The sequence below is a fragment of the Biomphalaria glabrata genome, chromosome 8 (assembly GCF_947242115.1).
Source record: "Biomphalaria glabrata chromosome 8, xgBioGlab47.1, whole genome shotgun sequence".
NCBI classification, from domain to species: Eukaryota; Metazoa; Mollusca; class Gastropoda; family Planorbidae; genus Biomphalaria; species Biomphalaria glabrata.
Window position 1 is genome coordinate 30,253,887 of NC_074718.1, and position 27,098 is coordinate 30,280,984.

Sequence of the window (27,098 nt, forward strand, 5' to 3'; positions counted from 1 at the left end):
CTGGCGGTCGTAGGACTGGCATTCAGAAGGATGAGTCATCCGGCTCTGTCTTAGGACGTCGGCTCGGGGTAGTCTCTATGCTGTAGGCAAACTGGCTCTAGCGTGAGGCCGCTGCCTGCTTGTCAGTAGAGATGGTGGGTGCTGCAGACTAAGTTGTAGTGGGACGATCTCTCAGCTGTGATCTCTAGCTCGTAGAGAGCCGTGCTAACTCAACACCAGTTTATCTTCTGCTGCGAAGGTTGTTCTAATCTGTCGGCATTAGGCAATAGCTATTGGCAGTGGACAGTTTGGGCCGGGTACTGGGCAGATGATACTGGGCAGTATAGGGCACTGTGGACACTGGGCAATATGTTAAGGCCAAGGACAGTAGGCAATGCCTTCTTGCTAACAGGTTGTCAAGAGCGTGGGTGTGTAAGATGTGAGATTGTGTGTGTGTTTGTTTATTTTATTAGTTGGTGTGTGAATTGTTTTTATCACGGGATTTTCAAGGGGGGACAATTAGGTTTCTAGCGGTCAGTCTAGCAGTTGGAGAGCTGACCTGGTCTGAGTAGGGTGCTGGTGTTTTGTGTATTTCATAAGAGTTATATAATTGTGTGCTTTATTAAGTATTAAAGTATTATCGATATTCATGAATATAAGGAGTTAGAGTTGATGTATACTAAGTGTTCGTATTTGAGTTAAGCAAGTATTGACAAGTGTAATTGAGAATCATACCCTAGATTATCGAGCCATATGTAAGTGGTAAAGAACTCACCCGAGTTCCCTTACACAGGTATGTAATTGGGGGGGGGGGGTATCTGGTGTGGTCTGCTCCGGTTACAGCTTTGGGTGGAGATCTGGTGGTTATAGCAGTTGGGTGTAGCAATCGATAGGTGTGAAAAGTTATTAGGCCGCAGCGTGAAGGGACTATTGTGTGCAGTCACCTGCACAGCGGTCAAAATTAAAAGTTATCCCTAGAGAGGATAGTTAATGTTTTACGTGGAGATTCGTCCCGTAAGAAACGGTGCGAGGAAAGATAAATCCTAAAAGAAATTATTTATGGGTGGACAAGAAAATAATTGTTTTAAGTTAAAAATAAAGTTTCTCATGGTTTGCTGGGAAAAACTCAAATGAACTTTTGCATGCAAGTTTGGTATCGTCACAAATACCTAGGTGTTATAATAAATGAAAATCTGTCATGGAATCCCCATATTGAAGAAACTATCAAAAATCAAACAAAGCATTAGGTTTATTAAAAGAACTTTCTGCAATTCAAATAATTTATGAACATAAAACTAAAATATTATTTAATCTTAGTTAGGCATCCTCTGTTTGGGACCCCTCAACTTAAGAAAACATTAAGAAACTGGAACAGACACAAAATAGAGCAGTTAGATTAATAATAAACGAATATTCACATTTGACTTTAGTAAAATCACTAAATTTAGAAACAGGGCTGGTCCCACAGGTTGCGTGGCCCTATGCGAAACGGATAGCGCGGGGCCTAATTTGGGTTGTGATAAGGATAGGCCTAATATAAGTGAAAATTAAGATTTTGTATTAAAATATAATGTCATCTTTGCATTGTATTTATACTTTTACTAAGTACAAAATCACTGTCAAATTAACTTTACAGTAGATAGTAGTTTTCCAACAAAAAGCGATAAACATTCAGATCTGCCTTTTAGATTTACTATCGACTAGCAAAATTTCGCTTTTTTTGTTCTCAGAAGTCGAGATAGATTTAGATCTACATATATTAGTATGTTAGTGACTATAAAAGTAAATTAAGTATTTGAACTTCTTGTTTTGGTTAAAATTCGACTTATTATTAGGCCTACATTTTTTATTAAATGAAAGTTGACAATGCCGTTTTTTTTAATCGCGAGTAGGATTAGCTTGTTCATATTGAATGACACCCCGAAATGACAATTTTGTTATTTTTAAGGAGATTCGCATCAGTTTTAAGAAAATTTTAATAATTTCAGGAGAATTCCAAGAACGCTTTAGTAATAAGTTAAAATGGTTTAATTTAATAATTTACACTTAAGAGTTCGCATCGCGCGGGGCCTATGAAAGAGCGGGGCCCACTGCGACCGCATAGGTTGCAGTGGCCTAAGACTACAGGCCCTGTTTAGAAAGCCTTCAGAAGAAAAGACTCAAAAGTAAAATAGCAATTACACATAAAACACTGAACCATAACCTTCAAATACAAAAACAAAATCTAATAAAATACTCAAAAAGACACAAAGATAAAGGCACATTCCTCGTTCCATATGCTAGGACAAATTTGTACAAATGCTCCTTCTTCTCTGGTGCTATTAGAGCATGAAATGGGTAGCCTGAGCTAGCCAGGAAAACCAGTGACTAGGCAGAATTTAAGTCATTGGTTAATATGCATGACGCGTAGGACGGTACGTAATCATCTTCTTTTTTGAAGTAACATCTGTATTATATAAGATAAGATAGGCCTATATCACTGGCGGATCCAGAACTTTGGAAGGGGGGGGGGCGATTTTTTTCCAAACCCTAACGCCCAGTAAACCCTAACCCTATGCATAAACGTGCGTTCAGCATATATATATATATGTATATATATATATATATATATATATATATATATATATATATATATATATATATATATATATAATAATAATAATAATAATAATATATATGAGAATAAAATAAGACTGTTTCTCAATCTTCGGCGAAAAAAAAAAAAGAAAAAAAAAAACAGTCTTGTTGAGGCCTTTCTCTTGCAAGCTTGGGGGTCTGGGAGAGCGCTGTAAGCTTCCTCAGTGGGGTTCGGGATGAAGCCCCGACGCCAAAAGCGTTTTCTTGCATTTTTCACTGCATAAACGCATTCTCCTGACATCTACAGCTTATTATTCATCAGTGAGATTCGGGGCGAAGCCTCGACGCTAAAAGCATTTTCTTGCATTTTTCACTGCATAAACGCTATCTCCTGACATCTACAGCTCATTATTCATTCTATTATAAAGGACCTTTTGAAAAATGTGGAAAAATATTTTAATATGAATATTGTCCCTTAATACATTTCAAATAAAACCGATTTGTTCTTTGAAAAGATAAGATACCCCACATATTTAGATAAAGGCTCTGAGGATCGCCGCCGAAAAAAAAATATTCGATACATAATATTCAATAAAATTCAAGCATAAATTGTGAGTTATAGTCCTAAATTTATTTAACTAGAAAAATATGAGAGAGAGTAAAGGTTGGAAAAAGGCGACTAGGAAAAGATTATCTGGCTTTTGAACTCATCTCAACCGTGACTGTTATATTAAAAAAATTCGTCTGAATTATAACTTTTCCAAAGCAAAGTCTTTCTTAAAATAGTTATAATAAATTCATGTGAAATTACATAAACTCTGTCCGGAAAGGGGAGGGGGCGGTAGAGTGAAAACGATTAATCCTCTCTCCTTTTTATTATTTCTGCTAATGATTGCATTTTGCATTAAAGAATAGGGGTGGGGCGACTCTATATAAGAATTTAATTTATAGCATATATAAATTATATTAGTGACAGATTTTTTAAATTTTGTAATTTCTTACTATAATACAAAAAGAAAAAGTATTGGTTTGTCCGATGGGGGGGAAGATGATTCACATACTATGACTTTTCAATAAAAGTAGGACCGCCACCCCCACTCAAAGGGTTTAGATAGGAATGGCAGTAGAGGTATTCGATACTCCCCTTCCAATCGGCAATCAGGTGAACGACATAATATAAAGACCGTTAAAATACCAATAACAAGTTTTAATCATATAGATATTTAATTGATTCTGTTAGCAAGCTGTGATTTCTATAAGTAAATAGGACTGCCCCCCCCCCACTCGAAAGTTTATGGTGGGGGGGGGCGGATAGATGCCACATACTAGAAAGGGGGGGGGGGCGAAATAATCTAAAAATAGGTTGAAATATAAATAATTAGTATATATTATTAACATAAGTAATAAATTCGTATACAAATAGCTTGAATTCTATACTAAAATTCGTCCGCCCCCCCCCCAAAAGGAGGGGGGGGCGAGCGGGGGGGGGGCGATCGCCCCTACCGCCCCTCCCCCCTGGATCCGCCAGTGGCCCATATTTAATGTTTACATACCAATTCTTTTTATACTGTGATGGGACATAACAGTATACTGTATGGCACTTTTAAAAATTACTAAACATTTAATGAGTTTTTAAAAGGAACAGCATATAAAAATTAATAATGAAAGGGGAAATGGTTATCTAGAGGTTAAGTGTTTGGGGATGACCTGAGATACTGTTCATATCCGAAAATAGTGTATGTATATGAAATTGAATACCGCGAAAATTTGACCTTCGCGTGGGGTATAGAACGTATCACACAGCGAAAGTCAAGAAAACACTGTATATATGTTTATTAATGTTCATAAAAAAAAAAGTTGCATTTATGTTGCTACAAATGTTTTAAATGACTTTCAAATACAATTTTCATAATTCAAAGAGTATAAGTTCAAACTTTGATACGCATTTTCCAACTAAAATCCGTTCTGGGTTGGTTTCTTCCACCTATGTGTTTTTATTGTAAACTGTTAAACGATAATAGCCTCTTAGAATCGGCAGGTCATAAGATGCTGTCTTTACAGAAACTGAACAGTATTTCGAAACCAAAAATATCAAGTTGCGAGCTAACATTGTAATTGCAATGGTATCATATAATCTAGATATTGGGAAAATATTGTAACAAGTTTATGCATGACAGCTGATTCGATCGGTTTTCGAAGTTGGTGACAATAAAATCTCCGATCGCGGGGCCCCCATCAGGCGCGGAGTCTGGGGCGGTCTCCCTACTTGCCAGCCCCTAAGGCCGCTACTGCATGGTTATAATAGACATTTATAAATACATGTAATAATTAAGCATGTGTCAAGTGCTTTCTTTCGGTAAAACCCGCCATTTTCTTTTCCGAAAATAACTGCTACCCACCCCTCAAAACAAAACAAAACAAAAACATAAATAAATCGGATATTGCCGTTTATTTTCTTTTCCTTTTTCGTTTCGTAGCTGTTTGCTCTGTAGAATCTAGCTCTAGCTCTAGTCGTAATCCGTTATACGTAATCTAGATTGTCTAATATTTTTGTGTGTAATAAGGTTTCCATTATACTTGCATTAAATTTAGGCTATGCTTACACATTTGTGCTCTTTTGTTAGTCTTGACTAAGATTAAATTTTAATTATTACATTTTTGTGATGTAATATTGAATCTATTTTAATTACAATTGAATTAATCATTCATTTGTGATTGAATGCGAAACATTCGATTTCCGTTGCATCGGCCTACCGATTTCCACGAAATTGGTCATAACTCAACTGTAGATTCGACTGTATGTATCATACTAGAGATCTAGATCTATTCTATATAATATATTAGGTTTCAATTTACTGTGAGTCTAGACGCCCTAGAAAAGATCTAGATCTGCCATCTAGATTACAGAATATAGATTAGATCTAGCCAATCTAGATTCTATTCTATTTTTTGAGACACTATCTGATAAATTCTGATTCGAGCCTCACATGACACATCTCAATCCTGACATACTCTGTCTCTGATGTACTGATTATGATAGTTATTAACAGTACTTATTATCTTATCATTTATGACATACTCATACTCATACTGATTTACTGTTCACATAGGTCACATAGATGATAGATCTATAATTCCTGATTCTGATCATCGTTATGCCGATGATGTGTACTTATCATCTTATGACATACTCATACTGATACTGTTCACATAGGTCACATAGATGATAGATCTATAATTCCTGATTCTTATCATCGTTATTAGATCTAGCCATTTCTAGCCAATCTAGATTCTATTCTATTTTTTGAGACACAATCTGATTCGAGCCTCACATCTCAATCCTGACATACTGATACTTATCATCTTGTCTTATGACATACTCATACTCATCATACTGATACTGTTCACATAGGTCACATAGATGATAGATCTATAATTCCTGATTCTGATCATCGTTATACCGATGATGTGTAGTTAGACTTTATAGTCCTTTAGAATAGAAAAGATCGAAGTGTTGAGCCGTTATTCTACAAATCATCGATTTAATTATTAATAATAATATCTATGCTTTAGGTCTAGATCTATAGTATATATTTAATTATAATATTAAATATAAGATCTAATAACTTAATGCTGACGTACCATCAAGCATCATTTGCAAAGTAGCAATGGATACCAAAGAAAAATTTTTGGATCCAAGGAAGATTATTCTTGTGGTAAGCCTTAAATAATAATACAAAAAATATGAAGCCTCAAGAGATTGGAAAACTCTTTTGAACTTAAATCTGTATCTAAGCTTATATATATTCTAATCTAGTGATGGACAAACTACTAAATGAACACATGCCAATTCCAGCCAGTGAAGAACTTGTTTTGTAAAAATAATTCAAATTTTAAAATGTTTTTTAAAAATTCCATTTTCTCAGCAAGTCAATTCATTTGCAATTTCTATTGTTATGCATTGCTAAAAGTAATATTTTACAACACATTCTAATAGTGACATTGCTAAAAAATATCCAAGTTTTATGTCTTTTTAAGAAAAACACTATTGTATCCTGAATTTATATATATAGCATTAGCTAAATTTTGATAGCCTTACATTTAATACAAAATTTCTGTATTTTCGTTTTTTTTTTATAGAGTAGTTTATTTAATTCGGACATTACATGAATTCGGATATTTGCTGATTGTTTTCATTAAATAATTATTTTAATATTTATTATAAAACTAGCATGCTGTATAATGTGCTTGTCCATTTTCCAATGATTCTGACCCAATTTCCTTCCATTTAGCTGTCTTTTTATGTAAGAAAAAAAATTTCAAATTTGTAAGTCAGGTTGTTATTTTTTCCTATGTTACCCGGATGACTTTACCTCTTCCTAGGGTTAAGACTATATTTTTTGATTGGCTAAGTCTATACTATGAGCCCGGCAATATTCATTCTGTTTTTGGAGCTGATTTATTTGATTCATAAGCCAAGGTGTTTGATTCCATAAAAAAAAAAAAATTAATAGGATGTTCAAATTAAATTACGATTTTCTTACCAAAATTTATTTCTGACAGCCAGTTTTGGATATCAGTTAATGATCTTATATTATATTTGTTTGTTTGTTGTTGTTTTTTTTTTATAGAGAATAAATGGGCAAATGTTTGGAGTGAGCTTGGTACATTGAATGAAGTTAAATGCTTAGATCTAGACCTACTAGATAGATCTAGATTTATATAGAGAGAATATAGAGGATTCAGTTAGGCATGCAAGAATGGCTATCCTAACCTGTACTGTACTACAAAAGGTCATCTGTATTAGAAATTTATTAAATTAATAAACAAAAAACACAAACATTCAACACATATCTAATCATGCAATAAGTTTAAAAGTGGGTATAGAAGTCAGTATCCCAGTGACCTAATTTAGGTAGAATAAGTGTGTTCATATTTGTATTTATGTGTTCATATTTATGCATAATTTGAAAACATCTAAATGATTTAATGTGAGGGGCTATGCCTTGGGATCTTAAAATTAAGTTAATGTTAAAATAGAATTAAAATAAATTATGGTGTCCGGAATCAAATTATGTGGGTCAAATTTATCAGAATTAAATGAAAACACACAGCTTCTTTGACCTTAAATATAATAACAAATACAAGTGTAAATATAAGTAGTCATCCTTATTCTCCTTAAACTAAAGAAGATTCGATACTTCATTTTTTATATGTCGAACCATTGTAAATTAATGCGCTGTCAAAGTCAACCTTTCAAATTTAGGCCTATATGTGTCAGAATAGCATAAACTACCCTATATTTTATGGCTCGACAAAATGTTTTCTCTAACTTTTGGCCCACAGCTAAAAAGTTTGCTCATCACTTTTGTAATCACAAAAAAAAATGTTATCTTCATTTCCAAAATATTTGAATATTTCAGGTGTTATTAATTAAGAACATTTTATCATGCCTGTCACTTCTAGAATAATATTGCTGACAGATGCAGAATTGTTGGCAGTGAAAATAAGATCTAGATCTTCACAATTTATTTTCAAAAAGTTTTTAAAGTGGTCTCTATAAAAGTTTTAAAAGTGGTCTCTATATATATAGGCTACCACATATGTTTCAGAAGAGATTTTTAGCGGCCCCTGAAAGGGGGAAAGACGCTATTAGTTTTGTGTGAAATGTCTGTCAGTCAGTCCGTCCCGTTTAGATAGATCTCGTAAACTAGAAAAGATACTAAAAATCCGACATCATATTATTAAATTATTCAAAGTTCTGATGCAACAGCTACTTTTTTCTTTTCTAGAAATCTAATTTTTTAAAATCACTTATTTATGCAAGCATTTTTTCCTAAAAATACACCACTTTTACAACTATTCACTAATAATAGTAACAAACACTGGAGGCTCTTTAGTAGGGGAGATGACCAATTACCATATTTTTAACACATTTATATAAATGGTTTTAGACTTTTTTTTTTTTACATTTGTATTGCTACGTTATTTAAGTTCTGTCCTTCTAACTACTACATTTACCCAAAAATAATGTTTACTTTTTTAAGAGAAAAAAATCTATTTAGTATGCATTTAAGTTGGACATAATTTAAAACAACAATTAATTCATATTATCGTGTGAGCTGTAGCCATAGAACACTCTACTATGATAATGGATGATTTTTTTAAGGAAATTTTTTTTCTTTTTTTGAGGATTTGAATAAGAGATTGACCCTTTACAAAACAATTAGATCAATTAGATATTAATTTTAAGAAGCGGTGGGAAGCATGGTCGAGAGGCAGAGTGCGCTTGAACTTGGCTTGGCTTGGCTAACTAGAAGGGGGCTCAAGGTTCGACACCCGACTCGGGCAGAGTTGTGTTTACTGAGCGCCTAAAGGCAGCACGGAAAACCAACTCCTAGATACCCCCTCCCCCCACTGGTCCACAAATGAGATTGGACCAAAAGCGCTCTGAGCATGCTATAAGCATGAAAGTAGCGCTATACAAAAGCTATAATAATATAATAATAAGACATCAGTTAGGCCAGGTTCGCATTTAACTTCACATTCACTTTCACCTATCCTTTGATCTGCTGGACTCCTGGGGCACCACACAAAATCTGTCAACATTCTTTCTCCATTCTTCTCATTTGTCTTTGATAGAATTTAATTCTGATGTTCTTTCTGAAAATATTCATACCTGCCTGGGTGGACATCTTCAGGGGCCAATTTTGAGTTTGTGTTTCTACACAAACTGTCTTTGTAACCTTGTTTTTTTATATGTTGTTGTTTTTTAAGGCAGAAAACTATAATACATAGACTAGAAAACTATAATACATAGACTTAAATCAAATTTGTGGTTGATTCCATGAGCTTAAGGCACTAAAGGATTCATTTTTAAACTGTAATCCTGTTTTTAATGATCAGATCTATTAAAAAGTTCTTTGCATATATATTACAGTTGAAGTGAGGTAATCTGACTATTAGCATGCAATCGTTTTGGTCCTAATAACTGGTTGGGCTGATTACCTGGATTCAGTACTATTAGAGTATTTGTTTTGATACTTTACGATTCAATCTAATTAAGCAGCTAGTCTAATTAAATTGTTCATGGATTAACATGATTCCATTGTATTCAAATGAGATGAAGACATTTTATAAATTCCTTATATCACTCAAAGTCTTTTAGGACTAATTTAAAACGTTTGTGACTCCTATATTCACAACTTTTATTTTTTATTATTTTTTTCAATTGAAATTTCTTGCAGACTCTTAATTTCCATTAAATTTTAATCATTTATGACCAAAAATGTTTTCATTTATTTGTCTTGGTTTTATTTAAAAAAGCCTTATCAAATCCTCCATTAACTGCTGCTTATAGAAAAGAGTTTCTGATAACTTACTTAAAAAGAACAATAGAAAATATAGAAAAAAAAAAACAATGAGTAATTTATACATTCTATCAATCGCAATGCATAATATATATATATATATATATATATATATATATATATATATATATATATATTTATATTTATATATATATATATATTTATATATATATATATATATTTATATTTATATATATATATATATACAAATTGTTGTGTTGTATTATTTTCAGAATGTACCTCTGTCCTATAATGCTGAGCACATCAAAGATTATGTGGAAGGTACTTTGGATATAGGCGTTGTGGAAATAAAAATTTACCCATTCATTCCAGGAAGAGCACTTGTTGTTTTAGAAGAAGAATTGACAGGTGGGACCTTTTCATATGAATCTGAAAAATTATTTTAAAAATACATGTTTATAATTATATATAATGCAGTGAGACACATATATTATATGAGGCCCAAAGAAAAGACCTTGTAGAAGACAGGTGCAGAAGACATAAAGAAAACTTAAATAAACCCCTGATGGACAAAGGCTTTGCCTGCATCAGATAGGGAAAATATGCAAGTCACAACTGGGTGTGTAGTCATGTGAAATACTGCATTTATCCTTAATCTTTGGAATCAAAGACATTGCCATTATTATTGTAAGAAAAACTAATTTTTAGTTAAATTATAGGAATAAATGAATTGATATTACTTGTCCAGTAGTTATGATTCCTCAAAAACATTGTAAATATTGCTGTTGCTTAAACAAATGTACTAGTCAGAATTTTTATGAATTCAATACCCATAAAACTGTCAAATGTGATGTTTGTTTACAATCACCTCCTGGTATTTTTTTTTTGTTAGCAACTTATTGAAACGCCAGCTGCTTATATTTTAATAAAGGATAGAAAAAATAAAATGAATTGCTCAATTAATCATGGGCTGTTTAAAAACAAAAAAAAATAACCCAAGAGAAAGTATGTCAACATATTAAAATAAATACCAGTCTTAGAAAAAATGAAATGATTAGTACGTTGCAAGCTTGCATTTTTTTACAAATCTGATTGATGATTAATATAATTTCAAAATAAAAATTATTTTTTCTTAACCTGTTTTCAACATAAACAACCTTTTATTAGTATGTTGGCATTTCTTAAAATTAAATAGAACTTTAATTTAAAAAAAAAATATTTTTTTAAAGATTTCCAGGGTGCTTCTGAAGCATTTCAATCTGAACAGCTCGAAGGACAAGAAATATTGCTTCTTCCAACCAAAAGGGAAACTGCTATCTTTGTATCTGACATTGACATGCATATATTAAAAAAAAAATTCTTATTAGCATATTTGGAAGAGAACTTTGCAGAGGAAGTTGGAGTTATAAAATCTAGTAAATGTTGGCCAGACTATAATGTTGCTGTTGTTCACTTTAACTCAAAATATAAAGAAGGTGATCTATTATTCTACGTATTTAGGAAGTTTTAGAAACATTTTAAAAACATTAATATATATATAGATACCTTTGTTGTGCACTGGTTGAAATATTTAGTGCTTATTTTGCCTAGAACACTTTTTTATCGTTCAATAAAATGCTCTGCATTTCAAGACTCCCCCAGCCCCCAACACAATTTTTTTCTAGTCCTCAAATTCAATAAAACTCCTTTTTGTCTCTTTCATCTTTAAATCGAATGATCTAGTGTGACCCCTAATATAGAGTATGCACAAACACTTCTTTGGCTCATCATTTGTTGTCTTCTCTGCATTATAATGCTCTCCACTTACACACTATTTTTAAATGAAACACCTCTCCCCGAACATATTTCTTTGACCCTTGTATCTTCTAATGGAGAATGCAGTGTCTGAGTGGTTAAGCGCTCAGCTTCTGAACCTGGGGTGCTGGGTTCAAATCTCAGTGAAGATAGATATTTTCTAATGGAGTGGCTAACCCTGTACAAACACAAACATACAAACCACACACTTCTTAGACCATTGCCAAGAGTGCATAACTATAAAGCATTTCTGGTTAGTTTCACCTGAATATTTTTTTTATATTATTGTTATTATTCAGTGAAATAGCCAGCATTACAATTGCATAGTTTTTATCACCCCTAATAAAAATTCCACAGGAACTTTTAGGCTGCCTTATTTTTGTGTGTGCTTCCCCTTAATTAAAAGGCCAGGGATGCACAGTTTTAATAAAAGATAAAAAAAAAATCATTTAAGCTTAGCTCTACTATCAAAACAATTTGGTAGAAGAAGCATCACTATTCTTGATATTTTAGCCCCTTCTTTGCACATGACTTTTTTATTTTGTCAGTCTTGGATCTAGAATTAATATCAAGGTGTTATCTAGAGATGCAATCACACTGATCTAAGGATGGTCCCTAACATTCACTCTTGACAGTCATGTGGGTTTATAATCATAGGCCTAGATTTAGAACTAGAGTCTACAGGAGAATATAAAAGTTTTAGATCTAGTTTTATATGATATGTGTAAAAATAAACATAAATAGAAAACTAAAATGAAAAAAAAGTTATGCAATAAAAAAATTGTTATAAAGAGCTTAAAGGGTAAGGAAGTATAATTTTGTACTTTTAAACATTAAAATTTTGGCTCTAAAAAATATATTGGTTCTAAATTATAAATAAAAAATCATTTTTGGTAAATTTAACTGGTACTGTGGTTTTGTTTGTAAAAATGGACAAGTTTTTCTATGTTCCCTGAAAGAAATAACAGGTTCAATTTTCAGATTTTATTGTTCAAGGCAAACGAAAGAATTGGTGATTATCAGTTAGATCAGGGCCAAGAATTTTATATTGTGCATAAATAAAATACACTAAAAGCCCCTCGTCATCATGAAATCTCTGGAACCTTCAAATGGATTCCCATGAGATTTTGGACACAGATTCCTCTTAGGTGCTTGTAAGAAACATTTTTAGATGGATTTGCAATCTGTGCTTTGAGATAAAAAAAAAATTGCAAGCTTTCTGGTAAATCTTTGCATTTAATTTTTGCTATTTCTCAAAAAAAAAAAAAAAAAAAAAGGCAGCAATTTTTTAAAACTGATATGAAATTTACATCATCTGCCCAATAGATTGCAAGTTCTAAAAGTGGTATTTCACTTTCTTTTACCATATAAACATAAATAAAAAAAACTCAGCTGGCCATTGTAGACACTTTAAAAATAATATTTTCATTTTTTCCCCTCAAGAACACAGAATATCTGTATGAAGTCACACATGCATGTGCATTTGTGTGAGAAAATTACATTACTACAATATTAAATGTGAAGTCTTTAGCATTAGATATTGTGAGGCTTTACTTAATTTTATAACAGCTTGATGTAGATCTGCATGAATTCTACATTAGAATTTTAAAAATCCTAAGAACTATCATAATAAATGTGTATACAAATAAATAGCAAAGCGTGTCCATGTTTGTTTTTTTGGGGTGGATTTTTAGTATCATGCAGGTGGGGCTATTTTATCTCTGTGTGCTATAAGTAACAGAAAAATAAGTTTAAATGTTTATAATCTGACTCTAAATAAAAGCTAGTTGTAAATAATAAGTCTATAACTGACAAAATAAAAAAAAAACAGAGGTCATTTAAAGAGTGGACTAAATTAGTGGTGTACCTTTAAAAACACTTCCATGGGAGGAGATGTTAGAATTCATAGGCCAAAAGTATGTATGTGTAAGGGGGGCATTATAAAACAAGCCATTCAAATTCAGTATTGCATTGTTAGAAATTCATTTGCTATAAGTATGTTTGAAGAATCATTAAAATAAGCCTTCTTTTATTGGAAGAATAAAAAAAAAAAGGATGAGAGGTTCTGGCCAAAGTAAGCTAATCAGCGAGCCTAGCTGGTGGGTTTTGTTATTTAGAGAGATGCCTGAATTATAGCTAAAAGAATAGTTTAAGGTGAAACCAAGTAAGAACAAAAACAAAAAGGAATAAGGGTACCACAAAAAACAACAACCTTGGAACAAATGTTACAAGAAAAGGATTTTAAAACTATCAACAAAGCATGATTGAACTATGCATTTTCTTTCTTTTTATCATCCACCCAAGGAAAAATTATCAGATTAATAAAAAAAAAGAGTTTTTAAAAATCATATTTCACTATCACCTTTTAATTGTGTTTAAATTAGCTTTTGTTTTAAACTGTAATGAATGAGCACTTTTTATTTACACATATTTATACATCATTTTTAAAACTAGTTAAAAAAAAAAAGATTTTCTCATAAATAAAATCAATTAATATAAAAAGTTTGTTATACTGGCAGTTCATTGGGGGCTTGGTGGCTGGGTGATAAAGTGCTTGGCTTCCGAACTGAGGAATCTTAGGTTCAAATCTGGGTAAAGATTATTTTGATTTCAGAATCTTTAGAGTGAAATTGAGTCCACCCAACCGTGATGGGGTGCCTCACCTTAGCTGGGGGAAATAAATGCAGGTGGTGATTGTGCTAACCACATGACACCCTCATTGACCGTCTGCCATAGAAACAGATGATCATTACATCATCTGCTAGATGTGAAAAGGGTTCTTAACTTTTTTTTTTTTTTGTAACATCTTCAGTGTTCTAAATTTAGATGCATTACTATTTATGAAGGTGTTTAGTAACATACAGTATAAAATTGTCATTAAAACTTATTTTGTGTGGCACACCCAACAGTGATCATACAGAGGAACTATATTTCAAAATAATCTTCACAATACATTGTAAATAAAAGGGTTCCTAACAAATTTCATTTAATGTTTAAAGAACTTATTTATAGTTGTATGTGACTACTTTTATTGCTTGACTGTTTATAAACTGAAATTCCTTATAATGTTGTACCTTTTTTTCTTCAATTTTTTTTATTGCCTCCTGAAAACATAGCTCTATATATTCCCAGCTTAAATTCAATTATTGTTTTATTTCTATGAAAACTAATTTTTTGTATCCATCTCTATTTCAGTTGTGGATGCTATCTTGAAACAGACAGACCATATTCCCTTGCGTTCAGAAAATTATCACATTACCATTGAACCATTCTACAGTAACTTTCATAAATTTATTGGTAAGGACCTAGTTAATTCCTTAAGGATACCACGACAAAAAACTGACTTGAGGAATTTGTCAAAAGATGAAGATCAAGCCTCACTAGATGGCAGTAGTTGTAGTGACAGTGATACCAAACTGGGCTCAGACTCAGACAGCCTCTCTGACGATGAAGACTTAGATCAGCTGACTTCAGGAACTGAGAGCAGTAACTCTGATGATAATGTTGACACAAGCCTCAGTGAGGATCAAGAAGATCATGAGAGCAACAATGAAAGTGATGAAGAAGAAAATAGCTCCGAATCTGAGACTGACCCATCGGATGACAGTAGTGACACTAGAAAGACAAATAGCAGAGGGAGTGGTACCTTAAGAGGCAATACAAGTAAACAGCAAGGCATTTTAAACAAAAATAAAGGCATGAAAACAAATATTCTAGATACTAAAACAAGTGAAAGAAGATCAAATATATTTAGAGGCAGAGGGGGTTTTGCAATGAGAAATCGTGGCAGCAAAGTAAAAATTGGAACAGCTAAAAAGGATGTTGACAATGAAATAGATGAAAGACAATCATGCAAAGACAGTGATCTACTAAAATCAAAATCTTGTTTGAATGATGAAAGGGGTAACATGAAAAGAAATCCTGATGAAGTTAAAAAAAGAAGTGCCAGTCAATCGTCATCAACTTTAACAAATGATAATACCTCGGCTAATTTGCCATTTTCATCTTTGCTTCAAAGAAGGGGATCTGATATTGATATGCTTAATAAGACAGGTCGACCTGGAAAATTCATTTGGAATAACATTGAGCCCAATAATTCAGATCTATCTATTTCTAAAAGTGAACTTAGTTACCAGAAACCAGAACCTGAGAAACGAGCTGAAAGTAGCCCTCTTAAAAAGTTTCAATCTTTTTCCACCAATACATCTTCTGGGGACAGTTATACCATAAAAAAATTAGGTCAGAAGTTGACAAGGAACAAAAAACTTACTGAAATCTATTCAGAAGACATTGCTGAACTGGAAGAAGACCTAAAGAAATTGAGTGAAGAAAATGCTCGGTTAAAAGAAAAACCAAAAGAATTTGTCACAAAGTTTCCCATGTCATCACTTCAAGCTAAGTTCCTTCAACCATATTTTCATACATCTCAGAGTGAGTGCATAGTCCATTATTCAAGTGATGAAAAAGCAGCTGTTATTACAGGCCCAGAGAATCTAGCCAAAGAATTTCAGCTAATTCTTATGAAAGAATTGAGAAACATCAAGGAAGACACAATTAAGATTTCCAAAGAGATGCAGTCTATTTTAATCAGAGAAAAGGGGAAAAATTTCTTGATGAATTTAGACCTTGGTGGAGCACTTTGTGCAGTTGAAGATGAAGTTGTGAATGTGACTGCTAGGGGTGAGCAAGTTTTGTCAAAAGCTGTGCAAATGTTAAATTCTCACCTAGACAGTGAGGAGAGCTCAATATCAGATGTGGACATCCCTCCTGAAAAATTTGACCTTCTTAAGTTGAAACTTGAATATGAGCTCCTTGTCCAAGTCAGTTTAAAAGATAGGGAAATCAGGGTTGTTGGTGTCAAAGATGATGTCTTGATTGCCATGAGGGATGTGAAAGATTTATTTGAGGAAATAGGACATTATGAAAAATGTTTTGAAGTGGATGAATCAGAGGCTAAATTTTTTCATCAGTGCTTGGAAGAGAAAATTTGTTCAGCTTTAAAACAAGTTGAAATAATAGAGCAACTTATGACAGACACAAAGATACTACTAAAATTTAAAGGCCCAAAAAATTATGTCCAGGAAGCTTATCAGAGTCTTCAAGATTTAAAAAGTAATGTTAAAACATCAAAGTGGAATTTGAAGGAAGACTTCCTAGACCATGAGCTTTATATTATTGCTAAAACTCATGCAACTGACAAGAGAAAGCTTGAATTTTTTGACTACAAAGATAAATATCTTTTTACTTTTCATTTACCTGATGATTCAAGTGCTTTAAGTTCACATTATAGCCAAACTGATTCATCAGAAGATGTAGTTAAGCTCTCTGCCCCTGAGACAGACATCACAGTAAATATGGGTAGTAATAGTAAATTAATTGTTAAATCTGAAGGGAACATCACCAGAGAGAAATCAGATGTTCTAGTTTCACTTCTTGGGCCTGAACATGACATGAGAAAAACAGCAGTGGGAAAAGCTTTTCTTAGTGTGTGCCCTCAGCACTATAAAAACCTGGCTGAGTGCCTTGATTCAAATCCTGATGCTAAGGTTTTAACTGTTAAAAACCCTGGCAGACTTAAGTGTCTTGCTATATGTCATATAGTATTAACCAGGTGGAACAATAAGGAATCAGTTAATTCAGAAAGTCATCTAAGAGAAGTATTAAAGAGTGTCTTGAGTGAAGCTAGAACTTTAGGGGCCAAATCCATTTCTTTTCCAGTTGTAGGCTGTGGTCGAGCTTTTAGATTTCCTCCTTCCATAGTATCGAAAGTTTTCTTAGAAAGTCTTAGAGATGAAAAGGTCGACACATTCCTGGAAAAGGTCATCATTTTAGCATCAGATGAGGACTTATTTGATGAGTTAACAACAGATGCACCTGATTTTTTCAAAACCAAATCAATTACTGATCAGACAGAAGAAGATCAAGATGATGAAGGTAGTGATGATGATGAATCAAGCAGTGATGAGGAAGTTGAAGAAATCACTTACCCAATAGATATCAAGAATGCCAACAAATCCCAGATGATTATTTTCACTTTATCCAAAGATGTGGTGGATGATCTTAAAGAGGAAAAAAAGAAACTAATAAGAGAACAATTGCTGTATGAGAAAACATATGAGCAAGATAAGCTTCAACGTTGGGCTTCAACTTCATGGGGAAAAATTATCAAAGAATCTGTGAAGAACAATGTATGGGTAGCACAGGAACTAAACCCAGACACTAAAAATGTTCAATTTCAATTAAAAGGTCAAAAAGAAGGAGTGCTGCAAGTATATAATTTCATTCATCAAGAATTTTGTGAGCTTGCCAGGTCTGCACCTAAGAAGCAACTTATAGCGCCTAAAAGAGGTACAATAGATTACTTAAAGTTTGCTATTGAAACTGATGAACGTTTTCCATCTTACTGGAATCTTTGTAAGAATAAGAAATATTTGAAGAAATTAAAGGAAGGGAAAGCATTAGAGCCCCAGGAGTTTAATGTTCTAGTTGATGTTGATCAAGAAACCAAAGATGCTATTACAAATCTAGTTCTTCAAACCATGGAGCCTGGTCGTATTGGTCATGGAGCTGATGCACAAGGCATTAGATACTCAACTCTACAAGTTACACGTGTTCAGAGGGTAGAAAACCCAGAGTTGTTTGATAATTACAAAATAGAAAGAGACAGGCTTTTAAAAAAAATGATTCAAATGGGCACTGTGTGTCAAAATATTGGACAACTTGCTGGTTCAAATGGAGATGTGGCTACTGCACCTTATATCTCACAGAAAATCAAAGATGAACTTTTTCATGAAATCAATGAACATTATTTATTTCATGGAGCTAAATCAGAGTTCATACCAACTCTTGTAAACAGCGGTCTGGATCCAAGAGTTTCAAATGACATGTGCATGTTTGGAAAAGGTATTTATACTGCTGAAAAATCAACTAAAGCTGATCAATATGCAGGTAAGTTCTTTACTTTGGATTGTCTTTGATACTCACTTTCAATAAATTTGCTTTTAAAAAGTGCTACCATTAAAAAATGGAATATTATTTAAAAAAAATAATTTTTTTCAGATGCCAGAAATCAGCGTTTTCCAAATGGTACCCAATTAAATATGATACTGACTCGATTACTATTAGGAAATGTTTTTCTTTGTGATGGTAGTCATAAGTCTGTACAGAGTAAAGGTTAGTCTTGTTTTTAACTTTCACTATTTATATACATATATAATACACAGCATTGTTAAAAACAACATATTAAAGGTCCAAACTAGGCTCTTGGATGATATCTTTTTTAGCGGCCCCCGAAAGGGGAAAAGACGCTATTAGTTTTGTGCGAAATGTCTGTCCGTCCGTCCCGTTTAGATCTCGTAAACTAGAAGAGATATTGAAAATCCGACTTCACAATATTTTAGACCATTCAAAGTTCTGATGCAACGGCTACTTTTTTTTTTCCTGAAAGCGAAAATTCTAATTTTTAAAATCAATTATGCAAGCAGTTTTTTATAAGAAAAAGCTAATTAGTATGCATTATATGTTAGACCTAATTTAAGACGAAAAGTAATCTTATAAACATCATTTTCGTTAACATTTTTTTTCTATATAGCGGAAATTTTTTTTTTTTTTTTTTTTTTTTTTTGAGGATTCGAATATGAGATTGAGCCTTTTCAAAACAAATAACTTATTTAGTTCGAACCGAGGGTCCCGGGTTCGAATCCTGGTGAAGACTGGGATTTTCAACTTCTGAGTCTACCCAGCTCTAATGGGTACCTGACATTAGTTGGGAAAAGCAAAGGCGGTTGGTCATTGTGCTGGCAACATGACACCCTCGTTAACCGTAGGCCACAAAAACAGATGAACTTTACATCATCTGCCCTATAGACCACAAACTAGTTAGGCCAGGTTCACATCTAACTTTACATTCACTTTCACGTATCCTTTGATCTGCGGGACGGTTGGGGCACTACACAAGATCTGTTAACCTTCTTTCTCCATTCTTATCTCTCATTTGTCTTTGATATAATTTCATTCGGATGTTCTTTCTGAAAATATTGAAGCCTTCCTGGGTGGACCACTGGTCGTGCGGTTTGCGCGCTGGACTGTCGTTTGGATTTATCGACGATCGAAGGTTCAAACCCTGCCTGCTCCCATCCCCCGTCGTCCTGCGGGAGGTTTGGACTAGGAAATAAACTATCTTCAACTCTGAAGGATTATCCGAATTATGTAAAACATTTTACTTCGGGGGCCGATTTTGAGTTTGTTTCCACACAAACTGTCTTTTGTAACCTTGTTTATTTATGTTTAAAGGATTGGGTTTTTTTTTTTTGTTTTTTATATGAAGTTAATTTTGTTAGATTGAAATTGTGGAGATTTCTGTTATCACATCACAGTTTATAGAAGCATTAATTAAGATGTACATACCAGACATTGTTGTTTGTAGTGCGATCTTGTCACCTTATGCCAATGATGGAGCACAAGCATGGACAGTGGGACTTCTTATGGTCCAACAATTGCACTGGGCAGGGCACATATCCCTTATGGTGGATGAACATATGTCAAAAGCAGTCTTTTTTGGTGAGCTGAAAGGTGGTAGATGTATTAGAGGTGCCCCACGAAAATGCTTTAAAGACCAGCTTAGGCACCAATTTGCTTTAACTGACATAGAAGAGAGCCCCTGGTTTCATGCCGCTTCAGAACGAGACAGCTGGAGGTCACTTACAAAGGTTGCAGGTTACACATTTGAGACCAAAAGAAAATCGGCTGCTGAGGACAGGCGTAGACGGCAATAATAAAATCTAAATGGACCTCCAGCCAACATTGGTTATGCCTGTACTAGATATCTCAAAATATGTAGGTCGCAACTGAGCCTCCAAAGCAAAGTCGACAAAAGTGGACAGGTTTCGCTGTTTTCTTGAGCTGGCCGTGTCCTTGATACCTTGTGTTGCAACACATGTATCCTTTGGTACTAATGCGAGTGGTGCCATACCATTTAATATTTGTGTGTTAATGAAATGGGAGAGCCGAAGAAACGAAAAGTAGACTGGAATGTAGAAACTTCTAGAAAAATTCGATAGATCTTTTTTCTTTCGAACATGATAATAAGCCAACATGTTTGATTTGTACAGAAAACATGTCTTCTTTTAAATAACATAACATAAAAAGGATTTTAAAACGAAACATAAACAAAATATGACGGCAATATTAGTTTGAGCCGCAAAGAAAAAGATGACTATTTTAAGCCTAGTGGAGTGAGTTGAGCGATTAAGGAGATTATTTACTAAAAAGAGACAAGAAACTGAGCTTGCGGTAAGGGCAAACTACAGAGTCGCTCACAGTATAAGTCAAGAAATGAAGCATACAAATGTACTTGCTAGCAGATGAAAGAAATCTGTCCTGAAAAGAAGAATGCAGTTGAAGCCATCAGACGAGTCGAAGATATGGTACAAATCTCCATTCAAAACCAAATGACAGAGAAGCAGATTTTGAAATTTCAATTGCCGCTGATGAGTAGCTAGACAGTTCTGTAAATGAAGCTGATTGACTTACAAAGCCAGACATCCCTGCTTAAGAAAATTCGAGCCATGCAGACCATTGTTTTCTACGCCCGGTTGCCTGCAGTAGCTTTCGGAATTTTGGAAAACAAACGTTTTAAAAGCACTTAATTGAGTAGAGCTACACAAACATTTTCAGTAATAAAACAGTAAAACCCTTATTACGTAATCGCTTTACGGGTGTAAGTAGAGCCACGGGTTTGTAATAAACTATTTTAAATGATTTATTCTCTATTTCATTTTTTCTTCTTTTCATTGTTATGGCCCGCGACACGAGTGTTTGAAATTAAATGGCCCGCAGACCAAACAAGGTTGGGCATCACTGATATAATGTATTGCTTTCTGATCAAATTTCATCAATTCATATGTTATTCTAGCTTTACAAACTCTTGTATTAGGTTTTTCTGCTGTGCTATCTTGATTCTTCGTACATCTCCCTTATAGAATTTTATTTTTCTTTTGTTTTTTTTCATTTTATCATTTATGGTTCCTTTGTTGCCATGCTTTTTTCATTGCGAGAAAAGTTTAGATATTTATGAAAACATTTAATTTCTAAAGCCTAAAGTATAATACATTTGCATTTATTGGCCAAACTTCACATCCATAAAAGATAACTGGGTTTTCAGTTTCGTAAGTTTTGCTTTCACTCAGAGATAATTTTTGTATTGCCAAATTCTATCGGGTCCAGTAGATTTTCTTGACTTAAGGTTTTTTAAGGCAGTATTGAGTTCATATAGAGTGAAAGGGGTGTCAAAGATCTGACATTTGACTGTTGAAGCTTTTATTTTAGAATATTGCTAAAGGCCAGGTCAAGTTATTTTTTTGGCTGTGACTTGTTGATGCTAGCAAAGTATTTATTGAATATTTTGGCCTTATTTTATTGTTATTAGGTCCTCAGTGCCGGTTCCAGGACAATTAGTTCACTGACATTTTGTTCACAGCTTTTCGTTCACCCGACAATTCGTTTATCTGACAATTCGTTCATGCGACTATTCGTTCACTCGACTATTCGTTCACTCGACATATCGCTCACTGGACAACAAGTTGGTTCACGATAAATCGTTAACATGACAAATCGTTCACTGACAATTCATTCACAGACAAATTGTTCACAGACAAATCGTTCACTGGATATTGATACATATTGTTAATATTATATATTCTCGTCGCATGTTTAATTTATTTACATTAAATCTTTTGTATCAATTATAAAATTTCCACAAAAAAAAATAAAAATAAATAAAATTTGATTGCTAAAGGGCCTAGTCCAAGTTTCTTTGTTAATTTTTGTTGTTGTTGTTAATTTTTTGTTAATGAGGACAGTATGTGATAAAAATGTTACTTTAAAGAAAAAAGAGATTTTACAAGCTAGCGGAAAAATTTTAATGGGCCCTCAATTTACTATAGGTACCATTTTACTTTCATCTTTCACTTTTAATATACCTATACACCCCCCTCTTTTTTTTTTTTATCTACCGGGAATCTACCCATTCAGCTGGATACTCTAGTTAACACCTAGTTGAGTGCTAGACAGTGGCTACTCTGGAAGTAATAAAACTTTATTGGACATCGCCTATACACATGTTCAATCTGTTAACATTGAAAATATCTACTAGACACTAGTAGGCCTATTGAACTTTCCATCAATTTTAAAAGGGGTTTATTAAACACTAGTACTAAATTAACTATTGTTCTATTTTATTATTTTTATTTTAGTTAACTGGTTTCTATATGTGACTACCCATCGGCAGACTAATTTGATTGCCTGGACTTCAAACAAATTTTTTTAACCAATTTAGTTTTGTTGTTTTGCGATAAATTTATCATTTTTGATAGGGAACCAAAATATTTCCTGGTATTGCATATGTAATAAGTTTTTTTTTTCTTAGAGGTCTTAACTGACAAGTATTTACCTTAGATCTGTATCTATTATGTCACGTTCAGAGTTGAACAGTGAAACCATATATTGTACCAAATTTAGTAGCCTACCATTGTTAAAAATCTAAATTATCTCTCGAAAACACTGACAGGATTGTGGAAAAAATACTATGTGTATCTGTGTGTAAATATGTTTTTGTTAATAAGATATCATTAAAATGGTGTGGTGTTTTTTTTTTTTTTACTGTTCTAGTAATTTTGAATTATTTAAATGATTTTTTATTTATTCATTTAAGAAAATTTTATTTTATTTTATTTTAAGGACATTTCTTATTTCTTAGTGACTGTAAACCCAGAACATAAAAATCACAGAGAAAAAATGAACATACACTTTCAATCATGATTAGCCAAATAATTGTAGTTTATTTGCTTACTCAAGTATTTTTGTTTCAAATAAAAATAAAAATTAAATTATGTAAATTATTATAATATCTACAAAGTTTTAATGTAAACAAATTAAACATGCGACGAGAATGTATAATATTAACAATATGTTACTATATTGTGAATGATTTGACTGTGAACGATTTGTGGTGTGAACTATTTGTCGTGAACAAGTTGTCGGTGAATAAGTTGTGAGCTAATTGTCGGTGAGCGATATGTCGGATGAACGAATTGTCACGTGAACAAAAAGTCATGAACTATTTGTCGGTGAACGAAATGTCAGTGAACGAATGGTTGTGTCCCCCTCAGTGCCTTTTATAGGTGGCGGTTTGTTATTTGTTTCTTTCCTGCTAGTCAGTGCAGGAGGGTCCAGGCCTTTCTTCCATTAAACATTAAAGATTAAACTTAGTAAAACACCTAGCAGGAACATCCTGGTGAGCTGAAAAGATAACCTTCAGTCACCTATACACTGGATATGTCAGATCTGTCATGGATAACTGTCTCTCCATACAAATATCCGCCACAAGACACAATCCAAAACAAAGCCTTGCGTCTAATCAGTGGAGTTATGAGAACTATTCCTACAGCAGCCTGTGAAATAGACTCCAATATTGAACCTCTTAAGACACAACAAAGCAGCATTAGAAGCTATTGAGAAATACAAAAGATTGGAGGATGGCTATCCTAATAAACTACTAACACAGAGAAATAAGAAAAACAAACAAAAAAAAAAAGCAAAGAACTCTGGTCCAACTTACTGATGAACTAGCCTTAAAACACCATCTACCCAACAACAGAGAAAAAAATAACAGATTTTTTAATATAACTCCTAGACTTAACTACAAACAACTATTAAAACACATTTATTAAATAATACACTAACAAATAAAAAAATAAAGTTCAAAATATATTCTGCTTATATTAATGGCTGGTTGTGTGGTATGCTATCAGGATTGTCATCTCAATGGTCCCAAGCTTGAACCTTACCCATTGCCCTCCCACACTGTCCTACTTGAGGTCTGGGCTAGGATGTTATAATCTTCAATTCTGAAGGAACATGTGAAACGTGTAAAACAAAACAAACATACTGCTAATAAAATCATATAAAAATAAATTAATTAGTTGTTTTGATTTATCATGTTAAAGATAAGCATGTTTTAAAAATCTATACAATAAAAATCAAGTTAGATACATCCATATTCGTAACAAGGAGTTTAGAGTTAAAATGTTGACAAATATAGTTACATTACTTTAGATAAAAGAAAAAATTAATGCAATATTCTTTTCCTCTTGTAGATAGCAAAAAACTAAGCAGACCTCCATGCATGCATTGTCAAGAAGACAAATGTTCCTGTAAGAACCAAACATTGTATGACTCTGTGATGGGAGATGGGCATTGGATTTTTAGAGAGTTTGTTGTTTATCACAGAACCCAATGTTATCCAGAGTATGTCATCACTTACCAAAGAGTTTAGCTAGACATGTATTAGTTTCTCTCAGATGTAATCTGAGCATTGTTTTGTGTGCATAAAGTTTCCTTGCATAAAAGTAATGTTTATTTATGGATGATAAAGATCATTATCATGATAGATATTTTTATTTTTCTTGTTTAGGTTTGAAAATGGCTTCAATAGCTTATATTTGTTATACATAATTGTTTATTTATTTCTTTTTAAAGTCTTCACTCATTAAATCCATGCTCAATTTCAGTAAATGTAAATAAAGCAACTTATGTCCCAAAAATGAGTGTAGATAACACATTTTGTATACAAATAGTTTTTGGAATAAGAATTTTTCAATTAACTGTTTTGAATTTTAAATATACTATCTCTTTAGTTCTGCCTGAAAAAGTATTCATTGACTAATGAGAAAAAAAAACTTGTAAGGTAATGTCCAAGATTCACAAGTCACATTGTGTTTCCGCACAGATGTGCTATCAATAATTTTTTATTTTTTTTTCAAAATCACATCCTCTAAAGTTTGGAGGAAAATTTACAATGCAAATGTTTATACATTACTTAAAAATGTGGATCATATTTTGTTTTTAGTTATTTTTTTCTCACATAAACTTTTAGCAGAAATTTGTTATTGAAATTACTGATAGTGTATTTGACATGCATGTATAAGAAAATAGTGGGTGATAATTCATTTTACTGCATGGTTGTATTGTATGCTCTTCAAGTTTGAACCCTTCCCATGTCCATGGCCTGCTGTCCTGCAGAAAGTTTGGACTAGGACAAAAAAATCTTATTAATTTCTGAAGGATTGTCCTAAACTTACAAAACAAAATATTTTAAAATAATTCCATAAAACAAAACAAAAATCATTGTTGTTGATATCATTTAATAAATGAAATATGAACATTTTAAAATATTGTTACAAAACTTGATATGCTTATTAAAACTTCATATGCTTATTAAAACTTGATATACTTGAATTGAACTATTAGAAGAAAAAATTTGGGATGTGATAGTTTTATTGTTCATTTGTATTGAAATATGTTTGTGTTTTAAGAAACATTAAATAAAATGAGTTTACAGATGTTTTTTAAGGTTATGTCATCTTTTTTACAAAGCTTATATCAACTCACTCTGTCTGTCTGGTAGAATATTCGTAAATGTTATTTCTTCCACACCATATCTCGGATCAGGTTGAAATGTTGCACACTTAATTATATTATTTCTTGTAGGCCTACTTGACAAAACAAGAATCAATTTAAAAAGCTTAACCAATTAGTTAATTAACTATTGGTAATTAATTATTTTGTTTGGTGTCGAACAAGGGAAAGAAATCATACTTGATAGATGTGGTGGTAGCCTATAAGTTGAATTAGTCCACATTGCGGAGGCTTGAGCCCCGAGTTTGAATTCAAGCCTTACAACTTTTTTGACGCCTTTAAAAAGCGATCGTGGTAATACCTACACAGATATCCTTTCTTTCACACCTCCCCTTTTCCCAATTGGTCCAGACAAGTGATAGGATCGTAGCACATTGAAAAAGCTAAAAGCATGAAATAGCGCTAAACAAAAACAGTTCGTAAAAATATTTCTTATCGCACAGATTTATTGTTGTTTTGTCTAAATCTATTACAAATTTAATTACATGACAGATCCAAACTGATTGATACAATAAGTATTTTATTGTTGCTATATAATTAAAAACAAACTGACGAGGACACTAGCTACCTCGTGATACAAAAGTTGTGATTAAGCACAATAATTCATTTTCTGTGAAAAAAAATGGTTGTGGATGATTGAAGTAGGCCCTACTAATCCAATGACAATTTTAATAAAGCCTGCAAAAATAGGTAGTGGTAAATATATATCCGTATAAAAAAATCTGTATATATCACATTTAGCAAATATATAGATCTGCATATAAATCTACTGTGTTCACTAATTCATTAAAGTTAACACACGTGTATATGCTGGGGTAGACTGGCCATATTGGCATTCGGGGGTGCGTCAGTATATCTGCTGCCAAATGTCGCAGTAAAGGCAGTATATAAGGCTTGTAACATAGAAACTTATTCTTATAACAACTCACTCTGGTCAAAATT

At 32.9% G+C, this 27,098-nt stretch overlaps 1 protein-coding gene across 11 annotated transcripts; it reads left to right on the forward strand.

The window, feature by feature from the left end:
• Positions 1-4,990: 4,990 nt before the first annotated feature.
• Positions 4,991-26,083, forward strand: LOC106066444 (uncharacterized). 11 transcript variants are annotated; one of them, XM_056038810.1, is made up of 7 exons: positions 4,991-5,083; positions 6,130-6,272; positions 10,160-10,295; positions 11,117-11,362; positions 14,877-18,629; positions 18,741-18,854; positions 24,836-26,083. In XM_056038810.1, exons 2-7 carry the CDS (start codon positions 6,225-6,227, stop codon positions 25,012-25,014), a joined length of 4,476 nt encoding a protein of 1,491 aa, XP_055894785.1. In that variant the 5' UTR covers positions 4,991-5,083; positions 6,130-6,224; the 3' UTR covers positions 25,015-26,083. The 11 variants fall into 11 exon arrangements, with proteins under 11 accessions (XP_055894785.1, XP_055894783.1, XP_055894787.1 ...); XM_056038808.1 differs by having other exon boundaries at positions 5,017-5,108; XM_056038812.1 differs by having other exon boundaries at positions 5,027-5,108; positions 6,174-6,272.
• The last annotated feature ends 1,015 nt before the right edge of the window (positions 26,084-27,098 follow it).